Here is a 26,258-nt window from a genome sequence, read left to right as displayed (position 1 = left end):
TAGTCTCATGTTTCCCCCCAGAGGTGCCCACGTGTATATCGCATCCAGAACTGTTTGAGGTACTCTTGGTATGAAAGTTGGGATTTGCAAGTTGTCCATGTATGGGAAGGTAGGAAAGAATGAGAGGCTTTGGAATATTTGTCCCACTAGTGTATTCAGCTCCTCCATTGACATCACATTGATATTTCCCATCATTTGCGCATGTCTGAGTGTCTGTTGCCATATCTGCGTGCCCAGGTTCTCTATTGCGTGGTCCATCCCTTCTTTGATAATTTGGGCCAGATAAGCTGGGTGTTGGAGGATCAAAATTATTTCCTCCCTTACTATGTTCACTTGGAAGGTTAGTTGTTTGTCCCATAGCGCTAGTTCCAGCCAAGAGCTCGAGATGTGATGTGGCGAGAGTGGTGTTGTTATGAATATTATTGGGTTGCTCTAGTGGTGGGGGGTGGTGGATTTCCAGCCATTGTTTGGGGTACCTAGGGGTGGGTGCTCTTTGGAAATGGCTATTAAAGAACATCGTTTCTCCATTGAAGAGTTGGTTGTATGAGTGACTGTTGAGGTGACCTCCACAGTCATGTCAACTGAATCTTGGTGATGATTATTTTTTTCGGTGCAGGAAAAGCTACTGGGAGCTGAAGAGACGGTGGCAGGGTCCGTCGAAGTCTTAGAGGGGGAGTTAAGACTTCATTGGTCTTGGGTCTCACAACCTTCTTTGGTATTAATCTCACACTGAAGAAATCTTTTTTGGATTTGTTGGGTTTCACTTTTATTTAATATATGCCAATGGTTGTTGGCATTATTAAATGCATCACTAGTATTCGAATGGCCCTTGAGAATTAGAGATTTGGGCCCACCAATCACATTAGCGTTAGCATTTATTTTAATTTTCCCACCATCCCACGGTGGTTGGCTTGGGGTGGCGTTGATAGGGGACTTACCTGGTGCCGGCTCTGATGGCTTTACCTGTGTTGTCGCCTTGTTCCTTTGGTGTTCATGTGTGTCCGCTTTGGTCCTGGTATGAGTGAGTGGTTTCTTCTTCCTAGCAAAAGAGACTATCTGTCAATCGTCCCGGGCCTTCTTTTCCTGGGTCTGTTAGGTGGTCGACTCTGTTTGCTCTACTGTTCTTATAACTGTATTTTGGGTGCAGTTCCGTAGAACATGGCCTATTCTTCCATAACCCACACACATTATTCCCTCTCCTTCGTAGATCACTTTCTGCCTATGGTAGCCAATGGTTATTTTATTCTTGACTGGTATTTCTAAAGGTACATGGACACATATTTATGCATATCATCCTCTTAGAGTGGCCGATATACATGTATCAATTCGTAGTAATGTGCCCAGCTTTTGTCCAATCTTTTGAAGGATTTCTCTATCATAGAATTCAATGAGAAGTTGTGGTAGCCTTGCCCATATTGTTGTATGGGTCATTGTCGCTAACTGCAGAACAAAGTTTGGCTCCCATCTCTTCACCGAGAGGAAATTGCCAACCACAAACCACGGTCCTTCGTGCAGGACTTTATACACACTTTGTTATTGGCTGAATTTTGCTATGTGATAGTAGCAGCCTAGAACTATTACTATTAGGGGCTCTGTTAGCTTCCACATATCTATAAGTTTATTTTTTAAATAGTTATGTGAGAGTCTTTTTCCAAAAAACTTTGATGATGACTGATAGTCACCATGGCTGATACAATCTTTTTTTCTCCTCTTGGTGTTGTGTTTCCTCCCCTCTTTGGTTTCCTGTTGAACTTGTAGTCCATAGGTTTGGTTCAAGGTGATTTGCTTGTCTAGTAATATTTCCTTGAATGATTGTGTCGGTTGGGCATCATCAGTCATGTGACTGTCATTGTCAGGTGGTTCCAGCAATTCCGACGAGTAGAGCGGTGGTTCTGTAAGTTGATTGCAGTCGAGAAAGGCCATGTTTTAGAAATGGGCATTTTCTAGAGAGAGAGAAAATCATTGTTACAGTAGTAGCTTTTTTGAAGAAATGTTAGGAATTAGAAACAAAAGGTTTATTTTCATTGTATTTTACCTCTCAAGAAATAAGAAGTCTTTCTTTCTTCTTTCTTACCTTGTTCCTCTTCTTATTATTTTGGGTTTCAAGCAGAGCGAATTGATATACCGTGAGTTTACGGTATTTCTAATGCATTTTACTTACAAGTTGTGTGTGTCTAGGGCCATTTTATATTGGTTTTTATGTATTTTATCATGTTTTGCAGGAAAGGTGTTCAAGCGCGGAAGTTTAGAGACAGCTGAAGGAAATGCAGAAAAAGGCATCCACGGAGGTCATCTACGGACCGTAGGTCCATTCACGGTCCGTAGGTGATGACCGTAGACCAGCAGGAATGTGTTGAGGACAAATCAGGGAAATCTGACCAAGTGTGGAACCACGGTGCCCATTGACGGTCCGTAGATGGATCTACGGACCGTACTGTTGATCCGTAGATGGATCTACGGACCGTACTGTTGATCCGTAGATGGATCTACGGACCGTACTGTTGATCCGTAGATGGATCTACGGACCGTACTGTTGATCCGTAGGATGAGACTGTGAGGGTTCCAGTACCTGATTTTTGAAGATTCTAAGTATGGAGCTACGGAAGGGATTGACGGACCGTAGATCGATCTACGGTCCGTGCTGCTGGTCCGTCGTTTGCTTCAGAGAAGCTAATTTTTGGATGCCGAAATATTTTCTAAGTCCCGAGTGACGGAAGGGACTTACGGACCGTAGATCAATCGACGGTCCGTAAGTCAGTCTCGTGGATCGAAGACGCGTACCTGAACAAAACTTTCCTTAATTTGTTTCCTTTTTTTATTTAGGATTTGTTTTCTATAAATAGGACATGTAAACCTCGTTTTTGGGTGTTAGACACTATTATTCTATTTTTTTACTTTGGAACTTTGGAGATTAATTTGCAACCCTAGCAATTATTGATTTCCCAAGTTCGTTTTGAAGATTTTGGCTTTGCAATTCAAGTTAATTCTCTGGGTTTATTATTCTCTTTACGTAAGTTCATGATTTCTCCATCTACAATTATGAATTGTGTTCTTGCTAATATGAGTAACTAAATCCACAACTAGGGTTGTGGGAACCATGATCAATTAACAAAGTATGAATAGTAAATAAGCAATTCTTGACTAGTATTTTGCATGCATTGATAATTCTTTCGTTTAGAAGTCTTTTTAACGGTGGCCAACGTTAGAACTCGCCTTGTTACTACTTGCCGGACCAAGGAGGTAATTAACAAGAAAAGAATTATCAACATAGATTTAGTGTGATACTATCTAATAGGCTAGTGTCGATTGGTGCGAAGTAAAAACTAAGCCAAACATCGATTATGATGTCTAATATGAGGTAAAGGTAAGGGTTAGTAAATTATACACACGTAGCCGGACCAAGGTGCGGGGTGAAATTCTCTAGATGCCGGACCAAGGATTTAGAGATACCTAACTTATCACTTTGCATGTAATACACTAGAAGAGGATTGCTATTACTAGAATTACTGTGTTATGAGATTATGGGGAACACGTATACCCTAGTTATTTCTCTTATCTTGATAACAACCAAAGTTGAGTTTAATTATTGATTACAATATTTCGTATTACTATTTGTTTTACACAAGCACAACCCCCCTTTTTATTACTTGTTTCTGGAAATAATTTGACTAATCGAATATAATTGTCGGTTAAAAGTAAAGTCTAAACTATTTTCCTCGTGGGATCGATCCCAACCTACAAGTTGGGTTCTTTACTTGATAACGATCGCTTATGCTTCTGAAAGGAGGTGTAATTTGAGCGTATCAGCGAACCCAGAAGTTGAAAAAATTGGCTGCATCAATATTACTAAAGCTCAAATATGAACTCTAAGGTAAAGTTAAAATAAAATAAGTGAAAAAAGGCTTTAGCTGGATTAAAACTCTGGTCTCACGAGTGATTCCTCCGGCTTGTATCAACGGCACAAGGGCACTCATATGCTCCTCAAGGGTGTATCGTTAATTATATCCTAACTTCTGTCAGTTTCTCAAGATAGATATACATATATACTCATGATTTTTTTTGAAGTTGACGGGTGCACGTGCACCCCCACATATAGATGTGGGTCCACCTATAGTCTCCGTTCGGGTGTTGGGGTCAGGGTCTCGGGTCGAGTGTTGGGGTTTTGAGTTAGATTGTCACACCCCGAGCCTACACCCTGGAATGGTCGGTACTCGAAAACCATTGCTAGCCCCAAGCGAACCCTTGGCCTGACATACTTACTCAGCGGAAGACTTAACTTATCAAGATAATCTCAAAACATAACTTTAAAGAGATATAACTCATCCAAAATGGCAACTGAAGTCTGTAAACAACATCTGAATGATAATATAAAGACAACTGAACTACTAACTGACTGACTGTCTATGAAGCCTCTAAAAACAACTGAGATGGATGTTGGGACAAGCCCCACAACATCCTAATGAACTGATAAAATAACTGAAAGCAAATAAAAGAAGTCCTCCAGAATGCAAGTAGGCTCACCAACTGACTCTAGAGTGCTCACTGGATCAACGATGCGCTGGATGCCGATCCTAGTTACTTGTATCTACATCATAAGACGATGCACGCTAACTGGTATCAATACATTGAATGTACGAGTATGCGAGTTGAAATGCTAAATTCTACATAGGCTTGAAAAGGAACCTGAAGAACTTACCTGGCTCAACTCAACTCAACATAACTGAACTTATTTCAATATAAAGTAGTTTAAAACAAGTGTAATATAAAGAAAAGTTGTTTAAAAATATGATGTCAACTCTGTGTGTATTCAAGGATACAACAAAACTCTTAAATGTATGTAAAAATACAAAGAACTGTGTATATAAGAATACAATAACTTCTATGGGAGTTTCTTTAACCGACAACCATCACGTAAGAGCTATTGTGATGATACAACGTTTTGCCTCACGCTGCCAGGGCCGTCCTATACCTTGCCATGAGTATAGAACCTGAACTACTAAGTGGATCCACTTGCCTATGCTACAAAACACTAAAGGAATCATCTAAAAAGTATGACCATTTTCTACCCATGGTGGCTACATGGTTTATGGGGGCTGTGAGTTGTTTGAACTCTCCCCCATATCGGTGCTCAATACTACTCCCAAAAATAATATATTAGCTCTTATGTGTAAAGACATACTTCTTTCTGTGATTTGAGATTAGTGCTAAAAGACTTAGCTCAAAGGTTATCTTAGAAATCAAAGTTTCCCTTCTTGCTTCATTTAGAAAGCGATTACTCTTTTCTGAAACTAGCCCGAAGGCTCTTTGGAAATTGAGGTTTCCTTTCTTGTTTAAATGTGAAAACATTTTAAACCCTTTGAGACTATATAGTCCCCATATACTTTTGAAGAAATGAACTTCAAGCGTTACTCTTTACTCTTTACTCATTACTCAACTTGAACTTTAAGTCTTAAAACAAAGTTAAAACATTCGGAAAAGACTTTTGGAAAACTCTAAGAACTTCTCTTGACTTTGATCTTAACTGCTCTTGACTTGACTCTTAAATAAACCTTGAATTGAATTATGGATTCAAGGATTTTGATTTGTGATTGGAAGGATCTCATGATATTTAGGAATGAGTTTAAATAGATAAACATGAGAAAAGTCACGAAATCACCGTCTTGGAACAAGTCTGCGACGCGGAGGTGTTTTAAATAATTACTTGCAAAATTAAATTTTGAGACGGAGGAGTCTGCGTCTTAACCGCGATGCGGAGAAACATTTTGGTCATTGGGGGAGAAAGTCCGCGACCCGGACTTGCATGCCAGATCACGCTCGACTTTTTCCTTCTCCGTTTTACAGCTACAATTCGCCTAAACTCGACTATTGATCTCAAATTCATTTTAGATTCCGATACCTAGCATATGTACTCAAGAACCTAACTCAAAACAACTCTAAAACTCAATGTAACGATCTCTGAAACTCCTCAATTCAGCCCAATTCAAGAACGACATTCAAATTCAAGAATACATGTCAAGAACATCAACTTTCAAATTCTTTTAGGACGAATTTCGCTGATCTAAACATGTTTGGCGCAGGGGTGAATGAACCCAACGCTATGAAAGACTCACATACCTTGTAAGATGAATTCCTTGGCAAATCCACAACCAAAATCGATCGTTCTTGGCGAACCTTGAGCTTTTATGCTCCTTTCTCCTCTTTTCTCCAAGCCCTAGCGTGAATTTCCAATTGACTAAACTGATCTCATTCTAATTTGACCCTTAATTAATTTACTAAAACAAATTAAATTAATTGGGTAAGGAAAAGACTAATCTACCCTTGAAAAATCCAGATTAGACTTTCCTTAATTGCCCAGCCCAAGTTCCAAAGGGCATAACTCATTCATACAAACTCGGAATTGCGCAAACTCAGCGGCGTTAGAAAGATCATTCTAGGATATTTCCTACCATATCTGGAAGCACCTCTAACTCATCCTAATCTAGAAGTTATGACCATTTGAAGTTGACCAAAACTCAACTTTTTGCTAACTGGAACAAATTTTCAAATTTTCATTATTTCCAAAAATGACTATTTCCAGTTCTAAGCTTCTTCCTACCTATTTCAAATTGCGAGATGTTACATAAATGTTGGGGTCGAGAGTGGGGGGGGGGGGGCATTTTCCCATTCAAATGATGAATCTTGAATCAGATGTTAGGGTTGAGAGTCAGGTTTGATTCTCAAATCATATCTTTGGATCGGGTGTCTGGATCGAATCTCAGTTCAAAAGTTACATCCTGGATTGAAGTCGAGGTCGAGGGTTGAGGTTGGATGAATTCAAGAGCCCACATACTTTTCAATATAATTTAAACCTTATTTAAATAATCGCTTCCATATCTTTATCTAGAGTTGTCAATATGGGATGTCCCACCCAATTCGGGCTAACCCATACAGGCTTTGAAATTTAACGGGTCGGTCCTGACTATCCCATTTTTTGTGTGGCCAGAAAATGGTCGGCTCATCCCCTAAGTACGTGTACGAGCTTGCCGAGCCAGCCCTTTTTTCTTACAAATATATTTTTTATAATTTTTTAAATTAGATTATAATTTTAAAATATTATTATAAATATCGACAAGAGAATATTATATGGTGTTAGTGTTACTACTAGTTAATCAAATCCACAAATAAAATTATCTTTATAATATTTATTAAGTTTGATTTCAAGTAAAAACATAAATAACTAAGTAAAAATATTAACCTAATTGTTTTCCAATGATCATAATAAAACACAAAAACTATGACCATATTCCATAGGCAACGACCTATGTAGTGATTCCTAGAAATTTTAGGGAATTTTTATTTTATGTAGTACATATTTTATAAACATAATTTGTATTTAAATTGTAATATTTCAAACTTTAAATAGAATTTTGAGTTTAGACTCTTGTTATATTTAATAGTCTATTTTATTTTTATTTGGCTCACGGACCGACCATATCCATATTTCTCAAACCCCACAAATCGGCAGGCTTATTCAGGTCGGGCTAAGAAACCCTTTTCTTAAATGGGCTCCAAAAATCGTAGCCCAACCCTATCAAATCACGGGTTAGGCCAGGCCGGCCCCAACGGACCTAGCCCATATTGACGGCTCTATGACTTTATCAGAGCAACCAATACAAACATGTAACATCAGACATACAAATTGTTTTTTTGGAAGGTAATATAAGGCTTTGTTAAAATATATAACTTGCACTTGCTGGGGAAAATTATGTCCACTTACAATGTCATTCATCCACAAACAGAATGTTTGATTATTAAATATAGAGCAACTTTCATATATAACAAACATAAAAATCATATTTGTATGTTATAGCTATAGTTTGCATAATTGTGCTCCATAACAAATTTTATGTTTGTTATGGAGCTTTTGAGAGAAAATGACATAAATAGTCCATTAACTATAAGAGTAGGTCTAAAATGGTCCATTAACTATATACTTAACGGATTTAGTTCTTTAACTATTCAAAAACTTATCATTTTTGGTTCCTTAACTATACACTTACCAGTTTTAGTCCTTAACTATAAACTTGCCGATTTTAGTCCTTTAAGTATTCAAAAACTTATCAGCTTTGGTCTTTGTCCATTTTTTTTAATGCAAATAGCTTAGGTTTATATTAACAGAATCCATGTCTCAAGAAATTAAATCCTTTAGGAATTTTTTCTATTGTTTCTCTCTCTCTGCTATTTTTTCTTCAAATTAACCTTATGCGAAGAACCTTAACCTCAACGATTTAAAATAAAATTCACTCGGAAAAAAATTATAAGTCCTAATTTTATTCAACGGAGGATAAAATGAAGCATATTATTGCTACTAATGACTTGAATATGCTAAACTTTATTATAAGAAGAAAAAAATTATTACCCGTTAAATTCAAAGTTTGTACTCCAATGACTTCATTGAACAAAATTTGTTTAATTTTTCAGAAATTGAAATTTATAAAATGATAGGTTTGTAATTTTTTTATTTTTTTAAATAGATCAATTTTATTATTCTATTCATTTTATTTTACGTAAAGAAATTTGAGTAAATTAAATAAAATCCGCACTGATTAGCATATTTAAGTGCGGATTCAAGTCATTAACAACAATTATGTGCTTAATTTTATCCTAATTGAATAAAATTAGGACTTATACCTTCTTTCCTCATTAATTTTATTTTGAATCCTTGATGTTATTGTTCTTTTCATAAGAGTAGTTTGAAGAAAAAAGGCCGGGGATAGAGAAACAACTTAAAAAATGGTTAAAGATTTAATTTCACGAAAATTTCTGTTAATATAAACCTAAGTTATTTGTATTTAAAAAATGGACAAAGACTAAACTTGATAAGTCTTTGAATACTTAAAGGACTTAAATCGGTAAGTTTATAGTTAAGGGACTAAAACCGATAAGTGTATAGTTAAGGGACCAAAGCTGATAAGTTTTTGAATAGTTAAAGAACTAAATCCGTTAAATGTATAGTTAAGGGACAATTTTAGACCTACTCCTATATTTAAGGGACTATTTATGTCATTTTCTCGAGCTTTTGATTTGTATAATTCGCTACAAACATCCAATTTTATACAAATTGTTCAGTTTTGTATAAATTCATTTATACATTGTAATTTGTATAATAAGATCTGTATTTGTATAATTATAAGTGTATAGGACGAAAATATATGTATTTGTATTTGTATATACATTTTTATCTCGCTTTATACAAACACAAACACATTTTATACCGAAATGTATAAAATGGCTAATTGTATACCGAAAATGGCTAATTGTATATCGAATCAGATGGCAAAAATGGGGATGTTTGCTGCGAATTACAATTAAAATAAACGATGGCTATAGCATTTAATTTGAATTAATAGTTTACAATTTTATACAATTTTCCCTTAAATATATTATTTAAATACATGTTGAGTCCGACGTGATACTATTTTACTGCGTATGAAGAGGCACTTAAACAATTCTGAGGTACACTGTAATTTGGACGGGTAAGAATTCAAACGACGTGAATTTCCAACTACTAACAAAATCCCCAATAAGCACGTACATAAAAACATGTAATACAACAGACATACAAATGTATAAATGAATTAGTTTATTTACATGTCTAAAGGCCTTCACATGTGACTGGTAAAAGAAATAAGACATATTCTATATTACTCTAATCAGAACTGATAATTACAATATAGGCAAACAATGTGGCCACCTGTTCGGCATCCTTTGTATAATAAAGATGTCTACACTTAAATGAAATATAGTATTTGTCGTATAACGCCAGCCATCATTTTATACAATTGAACCTACTTTAAAACATTTAACTATAGAAGATGCGCTTATACATCATAATGAACTTCTCACACAAAAACAAATATGTAAGATGCAAAACACTTCAACAATGTATAAACTTTGCATTACACGCAAATGATGAATACAAAGTTTACTTATTCATTGGATAAGATAAATAGGAAAACATAGTACAGACACCGCTCAAAAGAACATTCGATTATTACATATATTATTTGAATACTTATTGAACCCAATATGATATTATTTCACTTACACAAATATTACGAACATAAAAAAATACACGGGACCAAATTTTACTACTGATAATTACAGCCAAAATTAACAGGTACATAAAAACATGTAATTCAACATAAAGACAAATAAATATATGAAATGGTTTTTTACATGTCTAAAGACCATCTCATGTGGCCGGTAAGAGAAACAACACGTACTCAAATCAGATTGAGCTGAGAATTCCAATATACAAAAAATGTGGCCACATGTTCCCCATCTTTATAGTTTAATAATAGACAAGTCTAAACTTAATGAAAATATACTATTTGTCGTACAACCTCGGCCATCATTAATACAATTGAACCTACAATTACACATTAAACTAAAGGGCATGTGCTTATACATCATAAATAACTTTGTCTGCAAAAAATAAACATCCCTGACATGCACAACACTTCAACAATGTATAGACATTGCTACTCTCATATGATTACAAAGTTTACGCATCAATTGAAAAAGATAAATACAGAAAAAGGAAAACATAGTACTCACCACTCAATATATTACTGGAAACAAAAAAATTACACCCCCGCACAAAGCGCGGGCTCTTTACCTAGTAATAATGCATGTAAATCAAAGGTAGGGTTGAACTTTCTACACATTAGAATTAAAATATTTGTTCACTTTTTTCAGCCTTTTAAAATTTATTTATCCCTTTACCAATAATTATTTATTTATTAGAAAATTTAATATCTCAGGTTGATTTTCATTTGATTCCCCCAAAATATCAAATAGTAACACTTTCTGGAAGCAAAAAGATGAATTATAAAATCAAATTAAAAATGATCGATTGAAGGATAAATGATAAGATGTTATAATTATCGTTTTCCTTACATTATTAATGTTCGTTACTACATAATCTTGTATGTAAGATAATATAGTGTTTTAGTTTTAATGACTGATATGTTATAAGTATTATTTTATAAATTTCGTAATATTAAATTTCTGCGCGAGGCGCGAATAATTTTACTAGTAAATATATATACAGGATCTGAAAAGTTATCTGCTAGTAATTCCAATTATCAAGTAACTATTTTGAGTAGATAAATTATGGTATGAACTAGTGGCGGAGCCAGGATTTTCGCCAAGGGTGTTCATACTTTAGGACAAGTAAAAAAATAAACTTTGCTAATCAAATTACAAAGATTGGCTTCAAATAGTCGTACCTCAATTATTAATTTCTACATAGTGCTCCAAGTTTTTCATACTCTTTACCTGTTCAATATCAAACTAACCAACTATCCAAAATGAAAATTCTTAAAACCGAAACTTATAAAATATCAATGGATAAACTAAGGAAGATGAAGTAGGATAAATATATTGACGGATAGTTTCATACACACCAAAATATGTAAAGTGGTAACTATAATTGCACTCGACGACACTTCATCTCTTGAAATGTTTTCATAATACACTCATTAGAAATATCTTTAAATACTTTTTTCTCTACATAAGGCACTATGCAACCATCTAAGAATTCATCATCCATTCAATTTCGCAAGTCATTCTTGATAATCTTCATTGCTGAAAAAGCTCTTTCAACTGTAGCAGTGGCAACAGGTAGAAGCAAAGCAAACTTCACTAAAAGAAATACGAGAGAATAGGTTAAATGCTTCTTTGTCTCAACCAACTTTCTTGAAAGTTCTCCAAGTCCACCCAAATTGGAGAACCTTTCATCAATATCACGAACATCAATAATGTAATTAACAAGTTGATTCTCAAGAGTTCTCACGTTGGACCCATCAAAATCATTAGGATATAATTCAGCCATTCTCATTATCTTCGTTATGTCAAAACTAGAAAATGAATCAATTAGATTCAAGCAAGATACTCCATTAAGCAAATCACTTGTCACCTTATTGAAACGATCATTAAGTTCTTGTAGTTGCCAATCAATGATTTTATAAAACACATCCACACGATAATGATGCAAAGTAGTACAAATAACTACTTTACGTCGTGATCTTCCAGAATTAGCATATGGATCATCAAAATTGGGCAATGAAATGATGCTTGATACAAAATGCTTCTACCTTTTCTTTAAGTGAATCCCATCCAATTTTTTTTTTTTAAGAGAGGATCCCATTCATTATCTCTTAAAGCTTGCAACCTTCTCTTTGTTACCTTTACAAGAATCATGGCATTTGCAATGTCTTGCTCCTTTTTCTGTAATGAAACATTAAGATCATTTGTGATTCCTAAAACATCTATCATCAAATGCAACAAGAAAATAGTCTCAAACGTTTGACAACTTCTGAGAAATCCCAATGCGCTTGCTCTTTCATCCAAAGTACTTGCATTTTCAACAAGAGTATCAAGTACATCAACAATAGAGTCAAAGCTACTAATAAACTTTCCAAATGACTTGTAGTGAGATCCCCAACGAGTATCACTGGCTTTAACAAGATCAAGTTCTTGATTCAACCCTCTACCCGTTTCTAGTTCACCCATATCCAATGCCATTTGGAGATGCTTTTTTTGAGATTCTCAAAAATTATCCACACGTTTAAAAGAAGCTCCCAACAAATTCAAAATATTTGAAATTAATAGTACAAGTTCACCTACTTGCAGGGGCATATACAAGAGGGGGTCACTGGGTTCACGTGAACCCATGGTCCCCTTCCGAAATCATATATAGTAGTGTTATATTTTTTAAAAATATTTAAATATAAATGCGTGAACCCAGACTCGAAGTATCATATAATGTAGTACGATGATGATTGGGTGCACCTCTCTAGGTGAGGTTAGAAATTTGAATCTTTTATCTATCTTGTTTTAGTTTTCTTTCTAAGATTTTGTAACTAGTTTGGATAAATAAAAGTTAATTTTGGACCTATGATTTTAAAATTTTAATGGTTTTCAGTAAAAAGAATCTAACCGAACAAATTTATGTCTTAGATCCACATTTTTATATAGTGCACCATCATTTATAAATCCTGGATACGCCTCTGTCTACTTGAACACACTTTTTAGAAACAGCGACAAGAGTCAATTGAAGTTGATGAACAATTATGAACATACCCAAATTTAGTTACTAAGATGACATTCTAAAAAGTCAAGGACCGTTTGAATTATTTTTCTCCATAGATCATATTTGAAACTTGAAAGCACTCGGGGCCATATCATAAGAAAAGGATAAAATAAGATAGGGTGCAAAGTGCAAAATGAGACACATTAAGGGGGCAAAGTGCAAAATGAGACACAGTCAAAGTGCAAAGGAAGCAGCCCCACAGTTGAGGAGCGCCAAGACACCATTTTTGAACTTTAGAGAAGCTCTAAACTCTCTCTCTTTTCAATTTGGTGTTCATGGATCCACAGATTCATCACCATTTTCATAAACTAAGCACTATATAGATCTCATCTCTCTCTTTCTCTCTGTTTCTATATATTTGGGTATATGATACTTTTATTAGTCAATTGTGTAGTAGTACTATGTCGTGAACATATTGGAGAGAAATGCAAGTTGCAATTGATCAATGGAAGGTGAGAAGGCGAACCTTCTAGGACCAGAAGCAGCGTCCAAGCCCATTTCCATTCTTCCAATCGATCCGTCAGAATCCGCTAATGTCAGCCGTTCCTTTACACTCTCTTCAACAACAACCACGACGTCTTCCTCCTCATCTTCTCCACCGGATTTCCTCCGTCACATTCAAGCCGCCTTCAAACGCCCTCGTCCTCGGGGTAACTATTCTCACTCTTCCATTTATGCTGCCACTACCTTTTTAGGGCTTTTTGATTAAATATCTTTTTGTCAAATATTTTTGCTATTAGGGCTTTTATCTCTAGGTTTACTGCTCTAAAGTGCAAGTGTGTAGGGTTTGTGGTGACATGTCCCTTCAATTTCTGGTAGTTCTGTAATTTTGAGCTATGAAAACTTTGGCTTTGGGGGTTTTACCCTGTTGATGCCGCATGTTCTGGTAACTTCAGTTAAGAGAAAATGACAATGGGAAAAAAAAGGATGAAGTGTATCTTTGCATGTTTTATGATGTAGTTGAGTTTTATCTTCTTCTTGTGGGCTTATTAGGACCAGCTTTTGCAGTTTTTTATGTTATCAATTTAATTTGTAGGAGTTTAAGGAATACTTGTGTTTCTGTAGTGTAGTGTTATCTGTCTGCTTCATTTTTTTTCTTTTTCTACTTTGGTGTGCTAGTATAAAAGCCACATGTATTAGTGAGCTTGCCATATCATTATGGCATGCCTATTCCTAGTTGTTGAGTTATTAGGCTCGGTATATTTTGGCTGGAAGTCATGGAGGTACTTGATTCATCGTGGAAGTTGTCTTTTCTCATCTTTTATCTTTAGGCATTTATTGTTGAAATTGCTATTTCAGTTCCGTGAATTTGAAAGGTTGAGGCTTTAGGTTATTGAAGTATGCTTTTTTTTTTCCTTCTTGAAGTTACTGAAGTATGTAGTTTATCGTTGAAAAGACAACACATGGGCTCTGTTCAATTGGAGGTCTAAAGGAAAAATGCAACTGAGTTACTAGTGTAATCAAAAGCATAAAGCGCAAAGAAACTATAAGGTTCCCTGTGGCATTAAGCACAAATAACATGTGAGCTTTAATAAAAAAAGGTACAAAGGGTGAAAAATACAAATATATAGTATGTTTAGTCCAAGATTAATAATTATAAGCATGAATGACAAATATATGAACAAAGAAGTTGATTTTTTTATGATAATGTGAAATATCAATTGTTTAGTGTCGCCCTTTCAGAAGAGGCTAATTGACAAGGAAAATTATGTCTTAGAAGTTTGAACCTTAATAACGACACTGAAACACATTAAGCGAGGCGAAACGCTCAACACATTTTGAACCTCTCTTCAGGGCTTAAATGCTCCTTTGACAACAATATGAGTTACATCCATATCTTGTCCTTTCTCGAGGAAGAGTACAGATCTACAGGAAGTTTGATAGGATTATTTGATGATAAAGTTAAAGTTGCAATTGAATGCATTACTTTGAAGAATAATATGCCTGGAGTTGTGGCGCCAAATGGTATTCTTGCTTTTTGCTATGAATGAATTAGACATGTATACAGGTGTATTACTTATATAGGACTTGAAAACAATCAGAAGCAGCCATATTTTCTAATAATATTCTGAAAATGTCTTGAGGGTATAGCACAGGGTGAATAACAGATAGAATCTGCAAAGAAAATTGTACTTTGTTATTTTTGATGCTATTTCAGGTTTCCACATGAATATGCTAAAGAGCACCATCTACCAAGTTAATGAAGTTTTAAACCTGGATGAGCTGGCCGATATCATGGGCTGTAACATTGGCTCATTTTCTTTCCACATATTTGGATCTTCCTATGGGTGGCCAGTATGAATCCATTGAAATATGGACTGGGGCTATTGAAAAGTTTGAGAAGAGGTTGGCAACATGGCAAAGACAGTATATCTCCTTTGGTGGTAGAGACGTAGAGTACCACTTGTCACTAATGTTCTAGACAACTTGCCTACTTATTTCATGGCCTTGTTCATAATGCCAACTGAGATTATAGAACAGATTGACAAGTTAAGAAGGACCTTCCTCTGGGAAGGCAATAGAGGAACACAAATTTCACCTCATCAAATGGGAGAAGGTCACACAACCAAAAATACCAAGGAGGTCTTGGCATTAAGAACCTTGTTGCCCACTGCAAAAGTATGATGATGAAGTGGCTTTGGAGATACAATATGGGAGAGGCAGGGCTCTGGAAAGATGTTATCATAGCTAAGCATGGAAGGCTGAATCAATGGTGCACAGATACCACTAAACTTTCTTATGGAGTGAGACTGTTGAAGGGTATTAGGATGTTGTGGGACACATTTGATCAAAATGCTTACTTTGAATTGGGCAATGGTTCACTCCTAAAATTTTGGACAGACAAATGGCTTGCAGTAACACTCTTCAGGAGTATTTCCCAGATTTGTTTAGAATTGCTCAAGATCCCAATTCTGTTATTACTACTAATAGAAAAGGGACCAATTGGGACATGGTATTTAGAAGAAATATGCACGATTGGGAAGTGAATGATCTGGTAGATAGTGAATGATCTGGTAGATCTTTTTTGCAAGACTATAACATTGTCACATTAATCCTTAGGCAGTTGATAAGCTCACATGGGGACACCAGAAAGGAGGAGTTTATACAGTCAAGGAAGGGTATCAACATTTGTGCTCTAGAAACCCCATGATAGATAACTGGCCACGGAAACTCATTTGGAGGACCACGCTACCACCTAAGGTTGTTTGTTTTACTTGGAAAACTCTATATGAGGCATATCTTACCCAAGACAACATAAAGAATAGCTCCCAAACAGATGCTATATGTGCAAAAAAGAGGTTGAAACCCCAGACACCTTCTTCTCCATTGTGAGGTGGCCCTCATAATTATGGAGTATGTTTTTTGTCTATTTGGTTTCAATTGGATTACACCCCTCTCGGTTAAGGATGGTTATGGGAGTTGGAGCCTATGGAGAGTTGACAAAGCGATCAAGAAGATCTGGATCATGATACCTGCTTGTTTATTTTGGTGTATTTGGTTAGAGAGGAGTAGAAGATGTTTTGATGAGGAGTCAACTGCTTTAGGCATTTTTCACTAGGTGTATGGCCAATTTGTTTAGTTGGTCCAACTTGTATCCTAATGTTAATGCAAAACAACTTCAGGACTTTACTTTTTTTTTTTTGATACAAGGGTAACTTTGTATTCACAAAAGATTCATCATCCAAGAGATGATGAATTGGAAACTTACATCCCATAGTGTGATGAGCACACCTCCATGGTGGTAATCAGATTACAAGTTTCCTAAGAAATCAACTAATTCTACCCCATCCCCCACCAAGTCTTGTTTACACCAAAAAAGTAGAAGACTATTACAGTTTGTTTTAATCCTCTGAAAATTGATTTTCTGTCCTTCAAAACACTAGCATTCCTTTCCTTCCATATAGACCACCAGATACATGCTGGGATGATCTTCCACCATTCTTCCTTCTTGCCTCTACTTCCAACTCCTGGCCAGCTGTTCAGGACCTCCAAAGTAGTCTTTGGCATCACCCAACTAATCCTCAGACTGCACAAAAACGTATTACACAACCTTGTAGCGGTTTGACAGTGAATGAACAGATGATTATTTACGTCAGCTTCATGTTCACACATAAAACATCTTGAACAAATATGCATGCCTCTTTTCTGTAAAGCTTCATGAGTAAGGCATGCTTTCCTAATCAGTAGCCAAACAAAACATGAGACTTTTGATGGACATTTCACCTTCCAAATTAGTTTCCATGGCCATTGGCCACCTCTCAGTCAATGAAATATTGTAGTTCATCTTCCAATAGCATGACTTCACTGTGTAGACCCTTTGCTTGTGTATTTTCCATATTGGCTTGTCAGATCTTGGAGATGTACCTGGGAAATTATTGAGGACCTCTAATAACTTGGCAATTTCCTCAATTTCCCAATCGTTTAATGCTCTTCTAAAAATTAGATCCCAACCCTGTTGACTCCAGACTTGTGCCACAGTGGCATTGCTCTGCAAACTTAGGGTATACAAATGAGGAAATAGGTTTCTCAAATTGTCTTCCCCTAACCATATTTCATTCCAGAACTCTGTCTTTAGACCATCCCCCACACTGATGCATATGTTGCTTCTGAAGTGTGGCCATAATCTTCTAATGGTCTTCCAAACACTACATCCAAAAGTGCCCATAACCTCTTTAGTTGTCCATTGATTAAATAAACCATATTTGCCTGCAATGAATCTTCTCCATAAGGCTCTGTCTTCAGTACAAAATCTCCATAACCATTTCTGAAGTAGACAGCTGTTCTGTAGACTCAGGTTCTTCAGGCCTAAGCCTCCTTGGATTCTATTGAGTGTGATTGACTCCCACTTAACCAGATTATAACCTCCCATTTCCTTGTTACCCTGCCATAGAAAAGTTCTCTGTAGCCTATTAATTTTCTTTTCAATGTTCTTGGGGATTGGAAATAAGCTCATCATGTAGGTGGGCAGACCACCCAACACTGATTTGATGAGTGTTACTCTGCCACCCAGAGACAGGTACTGACCTTTCCATTTGGCTAGTTTCCTCTCACATCTTCAGGACTTTACTAACTCACTAGTTTTGACTTAGATAGTTTGTACACTCAGCTAGAGATTTTTTTTGTAAACTCAAATGCCATATCTTGTAATTCTTGCATCTTCTTGATGCTGTTATTAATATCACTTGCTTTATAAAAAAACATTGCACTTTGTCCTTCGCTCTAGGGGTTAGCTCAATTGGCAAAGGTTGAGGGATTTGTGTCGTAGGTCACAAGTTATAGCCCTGCGCCAAACTTAGTCCTATACTTAGGTGGAGATGGGTCAAGAGGCGGGCCCATCATCCCCGAGTTTTAAAGGCTGTGGCTGACCCAAAAGGTCGGCTCTAGATGGATTTCTCGGCCATAATGTTGTGATAGCTTAAGCAACATTGTGGCCTTAGTAGTCTTGCAGTTGGAATTTGCACATGACCAGATGCCTGTACTTGCACCTTATTTCCAAGTAGCTATTGAGATGCTTATGAGCAGTATTTCAAGATAGACATCATGTAAAGAGGATCGATAGGATAAACAAGGTGACAAGTCTTCAGAATAGTTGTGCACCTTTTAGAATTAGTCGGAGACGAAGTGAGTGCTCTGTTAGGGAATGAAGGGGATCATAGAAGCTCTCGTGTTTTCTATTTTATAAATGTCCGACAGTCTTAAGTTTTGTGTTTTTTCCCTGGCAGTCTGGCACTTATTTGCTAATGATTGGCAGCATGTCATCATTTCCATTAAGCTACTAATATTGTTATATTGATATTAGTAAATATTGATTACATCTGGTTTCACCTAATCTTATCACTACAACTTTCACTATCCTCCCAGTGGTGATCTTATCATCTTACAGTTTCTGTATGTAAGTTATCCTTTTCCTTTTTAAATGCATCTGCTGCAAATTTGTTTAGTTGTTTAGAAATTGCTTTCTGTTCCTCTAAAGTTGGACCTCAAGAGCTTTTTCTCTTTTCATTTTTTGTTCTTATTTTGTTTCCCTTTTCCCCAAGATGTTGGCACTTGGTCATTTTGATTCACTACTCGGTGACAACTTTCAAAGCCAAGAGATCTAACATGAGAATACTTTAGGTACAATGCAATCAAATGGTATTATGCCAAGGAGATCGGTAGCTCCTGTGCGGCAAGCATCAAGAGGCTCTACTGTGAATACAGATTGTACAGTTGAAGCAAAGAAGACCCAAGATGAAATTCCCCTGAGTCACAGATTAATGGAATGTATTTCACAACCAAAGAACATTTGCTCTGACACTGTAGAAGCTCAAGAGGATGCATCTATGCCACCTTCGGAGTATGGTTCTACAGTAGACATGCATGAAGAGAATTATAATTCATTCAATAGTTTGAGAGATCAACCAAAATCCTTCACTGGTCATAGAAGCAACATTACATCTGCTTCCTTGGGAACAGACTGTGAGCATGTTTTATTGGCTGAAGGGCAGAAGAAGGTCCATTTTGCTGCTGATAGCACTTCCAGGTCTCAGGGTAATTTTATGAACTCCACTAACTTCAATGCATATGACCATCTTTTCTCTTAAGACATATCTTGAGCTGTTTCATATGTTGTCAACTGAATAATCTGTTAGTGCTTATTTATTAACTAAAGGATGTCTTACTGAATGACCTACTGCAAACTAGGTCTGCTTAGTAGTTTGCACATTATAGTACATATATATGCTTTATGCAGGTGTGAATAACCGAATGGTCACTGGAACAGAGGACTTGTTGTCTCATGTGAATTCACTTACATTGACAGAAATGGATTGGGATGTAGGAAATCAGATGGAGGCTGTCACTGCTGCTAGCCAAGTCTTGAGAGATCAAAATATTCATACCACCGATGTGGATGGTAATGGGAATTCCTCTCTATTGGCAAATAGAACATTAGGAGTTGCAGATCAGATTCATCAATTCAGGAACTTCTTACGGAATGATTTGAGCCACCCCATGACTCAAGCTTCAGTGGTTGGTTCAAGCTGCACTACAACTACATTGATAAACTCGACATCTGCTCCCATGCTAAACTCAACAACCTATTGTCCACAATCTCATCTTGCAAGCAACTCTATGGAGTCACTGGGGGAACGTAAACTGAAATCTGAACATCTGATGCAATCTTCTTATCCTGTTCCAAAGAATGAAAACAGGCTTTCAGCTGATCAGACAGATATTGCTGTACCTAGTTCTACCACTGAAACTGATTCAGAAGTTAAGAGACCTAATCTGGCTGAAGGGCCGAAGAATAGTATGCTGATTAATGGTGACATGCCTAAAGATACTTCCCCTCTCGAGGATAACTCAGCCAAAGAATGTGTTACGGATATACAATCTGAAGCTCCCTTGTCAAAAGTTTTATCTTCCAACATGAAGTTGGAACCTTCTAAGTCTGAAAAGCAAGAAAAAAGTGTGGGTAGTAAAGCAACATCTTCGTCTCGTAAAAAAGGTTATGATCCTGATACATTTTTCAAAGTTAACGGAAAACTTTACCAAAGGCTTGGCAAGATAGGTAGTGGTGGAAGTAGTGAGGTCCACAAAGTCATTGCATCAGATTGCTCAATTTATGCCTTGAAGAAAATCAAACTTAAAGGTCGTGACTATGCTACTGCATATGGGTTTTGTCAGGAAATTGAGTATTTAAAGAGACTGAAGGGAAAGAACAACATCATTCAACTAATTGACTATGAGGTACGTACGTTACTATAGCGTTCATGATTTCCATAAACAGTAACATTTTACTGGGGTTTAACTCTATTTTATGTTTTGGTTGTAGAGGTCAGGTGATTTTTTTTTTACAAAATTAGTGGTATTTCATGGGTGAAACAATTGAAAACATTTTGAAGCTATCAGAAGGACGATGTTAGTTGCTAATCAGTGTTATATCTTTAAACATGCTGATGGAGCATTACAGCGGCTTGATTTTCCTAGGATTACCTCTAGGAAAAGCTGCATACGTTAAGAATGCTTAAAAAGTAAAACACAACTACCCCTCAACCCCAACTACCTAGGGACTCTATATAAATACTTACTATCCATGTCACTCCATTCATACCCGTCTCAATCTAATAATCAATAATATAGGGTTTATAACTCTAGAAGTTTTCAACATTTTCACTACCATTCAAGTTTCTAAACGAGACTAATAATTCCTAGCTGATATTGAACCTATAGTAAAAGTATCTACATGCCTAAGTTTTAATCCCAACTAATTGATATCCCCTTATATAGATCTTTTTCTTCCATTATGCTTGGTTTTCGCTTAGTTTGCATGCATTCCAAGAGATTATAGGTCTATTGGGACAGTTTCCTTCTATGTGAATTTAGGTCTACCTCGTTCCTTTTTAACACCTTCACTCATCATAGTTTCACACCACAAACTAGTGCATTTGGAGGTCAACATAGAACATAATCAAACTGTCTCAAGCAACCTTGCCTTTAAAAAAAGAGAAGAGTTTCTTATAAAAAATAAAGGGAAAAGAGTTGTATTTGCCCCTCTACTATTGAAAAAGTTGTAACATTACCCTTTGTTGTACTATCAGTTCATATATGCCCCTTCCGTCATAACAATGACTCAAATTTGCCTTCCTCCGTTAATTACATTTATTTCAGCTAGAATTTATTTTCGCAGCTAAAATCCCAAGCGAATTGCATGTTCTCTTGTAGTGATCTTCCATTAGTCTTAAATAGGCTGGACTCAAGCTAGTTAACATTTGATTTTCTATCTTGTCTCATCCAAGTGATTTTGGTATATTGTTGATTTCTAAATATTCATTGTTTCCTTTGATACTTGAAACATTAGGACCTTACCGGTGATCTGCTAGTCACATATGTTAGGAGGAATACTTTATTTACGGTTGAGTTGATTGACATGAGCCAAATTAAATGTGCTTACTTTTTTACCTGACATAGACTATAGATTTTTTTTCTTTCGAAGAAAGATATGGACTAGAATTAATTTATGTTGTTGATAAAGTTTAGAGCTTTCCTTCATATCTTCCATTAAATAGAATTTTGAAACTTTATGCTGGCATTTGTGCAAAACAAACTTTTTTTGTGTGTGTGAAAGAATGAACAAATAATGATGCATAAAGACATGGCTATGCTTCAAAAGGAAATTTACTCACTGTTGAAAATGATAAGGCAGTTAACATCGGGCCGATACTAGAATGTATATATATCTGAAATGGTGACTGTTCTAATGTTCCTCAAGCTTGAAGTTAGTCCATACATCCACTAAAAGCATGTTTGAAAGCAGAAATTATAATGTTCTTGAACATGTCACGAATCCAACATATGTTCATATCCCAAGTATGTGTGCGTATGTATCTCTTTTAAGACTAATGAAAGGCCATAGCTCGAGTCCCACTAATTTAAGACTAATGAAAAAGAAATAGATGACGGGTGGATGGTTTATGTTGGTGGTGATGGTAGATGTGGTAAAGGTGTTGTCATGTTGTGTGTTGGTGACTCTGAGTGGTGGTGGAAGAAGAAGGGGTGGTGTGATGAGTTGACATGCCATGTGACTAAAATGGATGGGATTAACGAAGGAAGGACAAAGTTGAGCCATTTTTATGATTGTAGGGGCATATATGGACTGATAGTACAAACGAAGGGTAATATTATAATTTTTCAATAGTAGAGGACAAATATGACCCTTTTCCCCGGAAAAGAAAGCCTTCTCAAGCGACCTCATATAGCTCATTTATCCTCCATATATGTTATTTGCACCTTCTGACAAATGTGATTATTTCTAATCTTGTCTAATCTTTTATGATTGCACATCTATCATAATGTCTATAAACACCTTCTGACAGTCATCTTGTGCATACGTTGGATCTTAGAGGTCCAACATTCATCCCATATAACATTGTTAGTCTTACAAGTGTTTTATCAAATTTAATTTTTACTTTGGTAGGTATCTTCCTATCACATAACTCTCTGATAGAATTTCTTAATTTCAACCATCTTATTTTGATTATGTTCTTTGACTATCATATCATTCTCCTAGAGCATCAAGCCTTGATGGACGAATTGTTTGTATGTAGATGCCATAGTTCCCATCTAATCTCACAATAACGTCACTCTTTCTTATGTTGGCGAAACTTGCAATGCATATATCCAGTCTTAGTTCTACTTATTCTAAACATTTGTTCTCTAGAGTGCTTTTCAATTGTTCAATCTAGTTTCGTGTGTCAATTGTCTGCTAAAAGATAAAAGACAAAGAAAAAGAAGCTTGCTTTAGGTGAAGCAGTCCAACGGTGAACATCATCCAATAATTCTACACCATCAGATTGATTAGAATGCTTAGGCATTTGGAAAATTTGGTTGATTTAAAGAGTAGCGTTTGGGGGGAGGGCAGTTACTCTGGGAAAAAGTTATTTCAATTCATTAACTTCTTATACTAGCACTGATCAAAGTGAGAACTAGAACATTCAAGGATGCTAATATCAGTTCACAAATAACTTATCTTAATAGTGTACAATTTGAGTGCGGCCTGAGGTTTACCACATTAAATATGCTGGAATTAGACAGCTAGTTTCAAATATAGCTATAATTTTCTCTCTCTCATACGTCTCACTGTTGGCGGCGTACATTCAAGAAACTTGTAGTTATGTTGTAGTACTGCTATATGAATGTCCATGAATCTGGAAATGAATATTTCCATGTTGAGTTCCCTGCCACTCCACGGATGAGAACTAAGCAAGGAGCTTAGTATTTGCTTTTCCATAGAAAAAAAAATGAAAGATCACTCTTTTTTCAAAATTGGTTTATAACAAACAATAGCGCTCCTTATATAGGAATTATGAGCTCAAAGCTTCCTAATTCCTGAGATTCTAATTATTACGACATATATCTTAATGATTTTCTTGACCATAATATAGTCTTTAAGATAATCTTAAATAATATTCTTAATGATACTCCTTGATTTTGAACTCCGAAGTCCGAACATGAAGTCTGTAATGAATAGTAGTATCTACATTTTAAGAAGGCTGATAGACAGATCTCCTAGGCCTTGAGAAGTTCAAATCGTATGAATTTATTAAACAGAAGTTGGGTTGCTGCATTTCTTTTGAGATCATGTTGTGATTGATTATCTCTAGATATGACTCTGTTTAAATTGCTAACTTAGCTTCCTCAACCAAAGCTATAGGCTTATCAAAGCGGTTAAAACTTATGTGTCTGCATTTAGTGTTGAGGGTTCACATCTAGGGTTTTAGGAATTTGCTGTTTAGTTTTTGGAGCAAATACTGACATCCACTTGTTTGTTAGGTTACAGATAAAAATTTACTAGATGAAGTCATGAATGGCTCGATGAGTAATAATGAAACAAGAGTCAAAGAAGATGGATACATATACATGGTTCTCGAATACGGTGAAATTGATTTGGCTCATATGCTGTCTCAGAAATGGAGGGAACTAGATGGCTCTGATTCAATTATTGATGAAAACTGGCTTCGATTTTACTGGCAGGTCAATTCCTTCTATTTTCGCCTTCATCTGCTGTTACAGCTTATTTTTACAAAGTTGCTGTCATGACCTAATCTTTACTGAGGATTCATTTTCTAATCTTAAGTTGTTTCATTACTACAGGTTCTTGTATAGTGTCTTATGATTAACATGTAGACAGTTTTTCTATGCCCTTGTATCTGTCTTACTTCGGCATTCAATATTAATGCCTCAATACATACTTTTCCCCCTAAACTTGAAATCCTTGTAGGCTTGTACAGGTCTTTCTTTGCAGGCATCCTTCTACACACACCCAACTTGTATAAAGTGGAACCGTTACTCCCCTAAACCACAGGTGTCATGTACATGAAGAACAACAAAATAATCACAAATAAGTTTACTTAGTAGTCGTGATGAAGAAAAGACTTGTAGCATCCAAGGGTGTGGCCTAGTCGTCAGTGAAGTGGGTTGAGAACCACGAGGTCTCAGGTTCATATCCCAACAGAGCCAAAAGCACTAGGTGATTTTCCCCCACCTGTCCTAGCCTTGGTGGATACAATTACCTCGTACCTCTTGTTGGTGGCAGGTATCTTGTGGAATTAGTTGAGGTGCGCACAAGCTTGCTTGGACACCACGGTTATCAAAAAAATAAAAGATTGTGTTGTAGCCTACTGACTGGTAATGTGGGAGATTTTGAGTGGAAAACCACGCAGCAGCGAAATGTGCATTTTTATGGTCTTTTCTCTCTTTTCTTGGTTGGTTTTTCTCCTCCTGTCTTTTTTTGGGAGTTGGGTAGTGGAGATTGCGGAAGATGTTGGATAATGACGACTGAAAATTGGGAATGGAAAATATCCGCTTGCCATTGTTGGTTGAACATGAAGGAAGAGAAATAGGTGAATTTTGGGCAAGCGGATGGTAGTTTTGTTTCTTTCTTTTTTTAAAAAAAATAAATATATTTTTTATTTTTTTTTACTTTATAACACGTATTGTGTGAGTTGTCTTGGGCCATTCAGGGTGATTTTGGAGATGAACCTTACAAATTAAGTTGTAAAAGGATGCTCACAAAGAAAGGGAGTGTAATAGGAATTTGCGTGGAGGGGTAAAGTATGTATTTGGCCAATGTTAATTATGCTCAACTTCAATGTCCATCATTATGCTACTTGCAGTTTACATATTTATTCCTGGAGATTTTGACGATCAGATTTTCAAAATCTTATCAAATTTCATTGCCAATAGATTTTCAAAGATAAAATTCAAAATCTATGGCCAAACACTAGCTTAGTGTATATGTTTAAGGTTCATGAAGGTCAAAACTGATTGAACCCGGTAGTACTTTTCTCGGAATTTTGTTGAAGTACTGATCTTCTCTTGTTAAGAATGTGCTTTCAATGGCCATTCTCAGTATTATGTCTTGAGAGCTCTTGAACCTCAATATTCTTTGCTCCAGGAGTAGTAGAGATTTGATCTCCTTAAAGTCTCTTCATTCGATCAATTTTAAGGTGCATGCAATTCCATATTCAACTAAAAGTCATGTAGCTAGAGATAAACCCAAGGCAAGATACTTTATCTGAGAAAAACTTTTGTAAACCATCCAAGGGAGAAGGGGAAGGGGAAGAGGAGCTCCATGTTG

General features: G+C 36.1%; 3 protein-coding genes across 4 annotated transcripts in view; 1 reads left to right on the top strand and 2 right to left on the bottom strand.

The window, feature by feature from the left end:
* The window catches only part of LOC125809192 (uncharacterized), a 511,850-nt gene that overhangs the window by 381,464 nt on the left and 104,128 nt on the right, over positions 1 to 26,258 (bottom strand). The gene's annotated exons all lie outside the window — the stretch shown is intronic.
* LOC125809438 (uncharacterized) lies at positions 11,597 to 12,570 on the bottom strand. Its single transcript, XM_049489074.1, has 2 exons — positions 12,232 to 12,570; positions 11,597 to 11,962 (listed from the first exon to the last, which is right to left on the bottom strand). The coding sequence occupies exons 1-2, from the start codon at positions 12,568 to 12,570 to the stop codon at positions 11,597 to 11,599; spliced, it is 705 nt and encodes a 234-aa protein (XP_049345031.1).
* LOC125809437 (serine/threonine-protein kinase MPS1) lies at positions 13,475 to 24,784 on the top strand. Its single transcript, XM_049489073.1, has 5 exons — positions 13,475 to 13,788; positions 19,256 to 19,669; positions 19,872 to 20,869; positions 24,452 to 24,652; positions 24,773 to 24,784. Exons 1-5 carry the CDS (start codon positions 13,584 to 13,586, stop codon positions 24,782 to 24,784), a joined length of 1,830 nt encoding a protein of 609 aa, XP_049345030.1. The 5' UTR covers positions 13,475 to 13,583.

Source organism: Solanum verrucosum, unplaced genomic scaffold (genome assembly GCF_900185275.1).
Source record: "Solanum verrucosum unplaced genomic scaffold, falcon-dt-bn FXZP01000062.1, whole genome shotgun sequence".
NCBI classification, from domain to species: domain Eukaryota; kingdom Viridiplantae; phylum Streptophyta; class Magnoliopsida; order Solanales; family Solanaceae; genus Solanum; species Solanum verrucosum.
The sequence above is the reverse complement of the archived record's forward strand: the minus strand, read 5'-3'. Positions and strand labels throughout refer to the sequence as shown.